We start from the raw sequence: 1,339 nt of genomic DNA, 5'->3' as shown, positions 1-1,339 counted from the left end.
AATTTTACAACATTCTCATACTCCTGCAAAGGCTCACCCTGAATTGTGCAAGGATTCTTTAGTGTTTTCACTTAAAATCTAAATAAGTGGTTGCCATGAGAAATTCCCAAATATGAAAAACATGCAGCTCAATGTGGAAATTATGGAGATTTTAATTAATAAAGAGAGAAGGAATTAAGAGAGAGAAAGAAAGAGAGACAGAGAGACAGAGAGACAGAGAGACAGAGAGACAGACAGAGAGAGAGAGAGAGAGAGAGAGAGAGAGAGAGAGAGAGAGAGAGAGAGAGAGAGAGAGAGAATTAAATTAAAACCACTCTGGCTCAGGCTGAGCCAAGCAGTAGTTAAAGGCCTTGTTCAAAGTGGCCTCCCTGAGCCTAAGGAAAAGGGAGTCAGTCTTATAACTGTTAAAACTAAATTAGTTTCTCTAATAAAAGTATTATTAGTTTCTCTAATAAAAGTATTATGTTTGGTGGTAGTTATCTGCTTTTGCGGGAGGCTGGCCTCGCCAGTAGCCCAACTGGGCTCTCCGCTGAGCTTACGATGTCGGTGTTTCTCGACAAGGTGGAGATCGAAGACTTCGAGTACGAGGAGGAAATGGAGACGTATTTCTACCCCTGTCCCTGTGGGGATAACTTCATCATCACCAAGGAAGATTTGGAGAATGGGGAAGAGGTGGCCACCTGTTCCAGATGCTCACTAGTAATCAAGGTGATCTATGAACGAGATCAATTTATGTGTGGAGAAACAGTCTCTGTACCTCCGACCAGCAAAGAGTTAGTTAAGTGCTGAAGAAAACTTTGAAAACCCAATTTATACCAAATAACCAAAGGATGTGCCCAGGTAGATATTAAACAGGAAATTGAGAACATCTGAATAACAAGAGGGTTTTTTTTTTGCTTGCTTGCTTGCAGTATATTGCAAAGCATAACTTCTTTACATCAATAATCACGTTAATCTTAAAAATTAAGAACTGAATTGACAGAAGGGAACCCACATAGATTTTTATAATTTTACTTGAATCTTAATTTCAGTCAAAAACTTTCATTTCCCAAAATTCCAAAGAAGAATAATTTCAAATCAGCAAATGATCATATAGTTTAATCATTTATCTGATAAAACCTGTTAACTTTGATATTTGGTCATTCCCAAGTATCATCTACCTCTGTAATCAGCAATAGGTACTGATGCTCATTTAATTGGCTTCAACAGTAAAAACTTTGTCAGTGGCTGAATTGTAATAGTGTGAGGTGTGTGCACTATCTTGTTTTCTGTCATATCCTAACTTCATAAAGTCAAAGAATGGATATGAAGAGGAAAATCAGTGACTTCTATCCTCAGA

The 1,339-nt window shown here is 37.8% G+C and overlaps 1 protein-coding gene across 1 annotated transcript; it reads left to right on the top strand.

Moving 5' to 3' along the window:
• The first annotated feature begins 540 nt into the window (after nt 1-540).
• LOC100018881 (diphthamide biosynthesis protein 3-like) lies at nt 541-878 on the top strand. The gene has a single exon (XM_001362494.3). It carries the CDS (start codon nt 541-543, stop codon nt 787-789), a length of 249 nt encoding a protein of 82 aa, XP_001362531.1. The 3' UTR covers nt 790-878.
• Nucleotides 879-1,339: the final 461 nt, after the last annotated feature.

Source organism: Monodelphis domestica, chromosome 4 (genome assembly GCF_027887165.1).
Source record: "Monodelphis domestica isolate mMonDom1 chromosome 4, mMonDom1.pri, whole genome shotgun sequence".
Taxonomy (NCBI): Eukaryota; Metazoa; Chordata; class Mammalia; order Didelphimorphia; family Didelphidae; genus Monodelphis; species Monodelphis domestica.
The sequence above is the reverse complement of the archived record's forward strand: the minus strand, read 5'-3'. Positions and strand labels throughout refer to the sequence as shown.

What these genes read in the sequence shown, in the direction of transcription:
- LOC100018881 (XM_001362494.3), top strand. Translation starts at nt 541, where the DNA reads ATGTCGGTGTTTCTCGACAAGGTGGAGATCGAAGACTTCGAGTACGAG.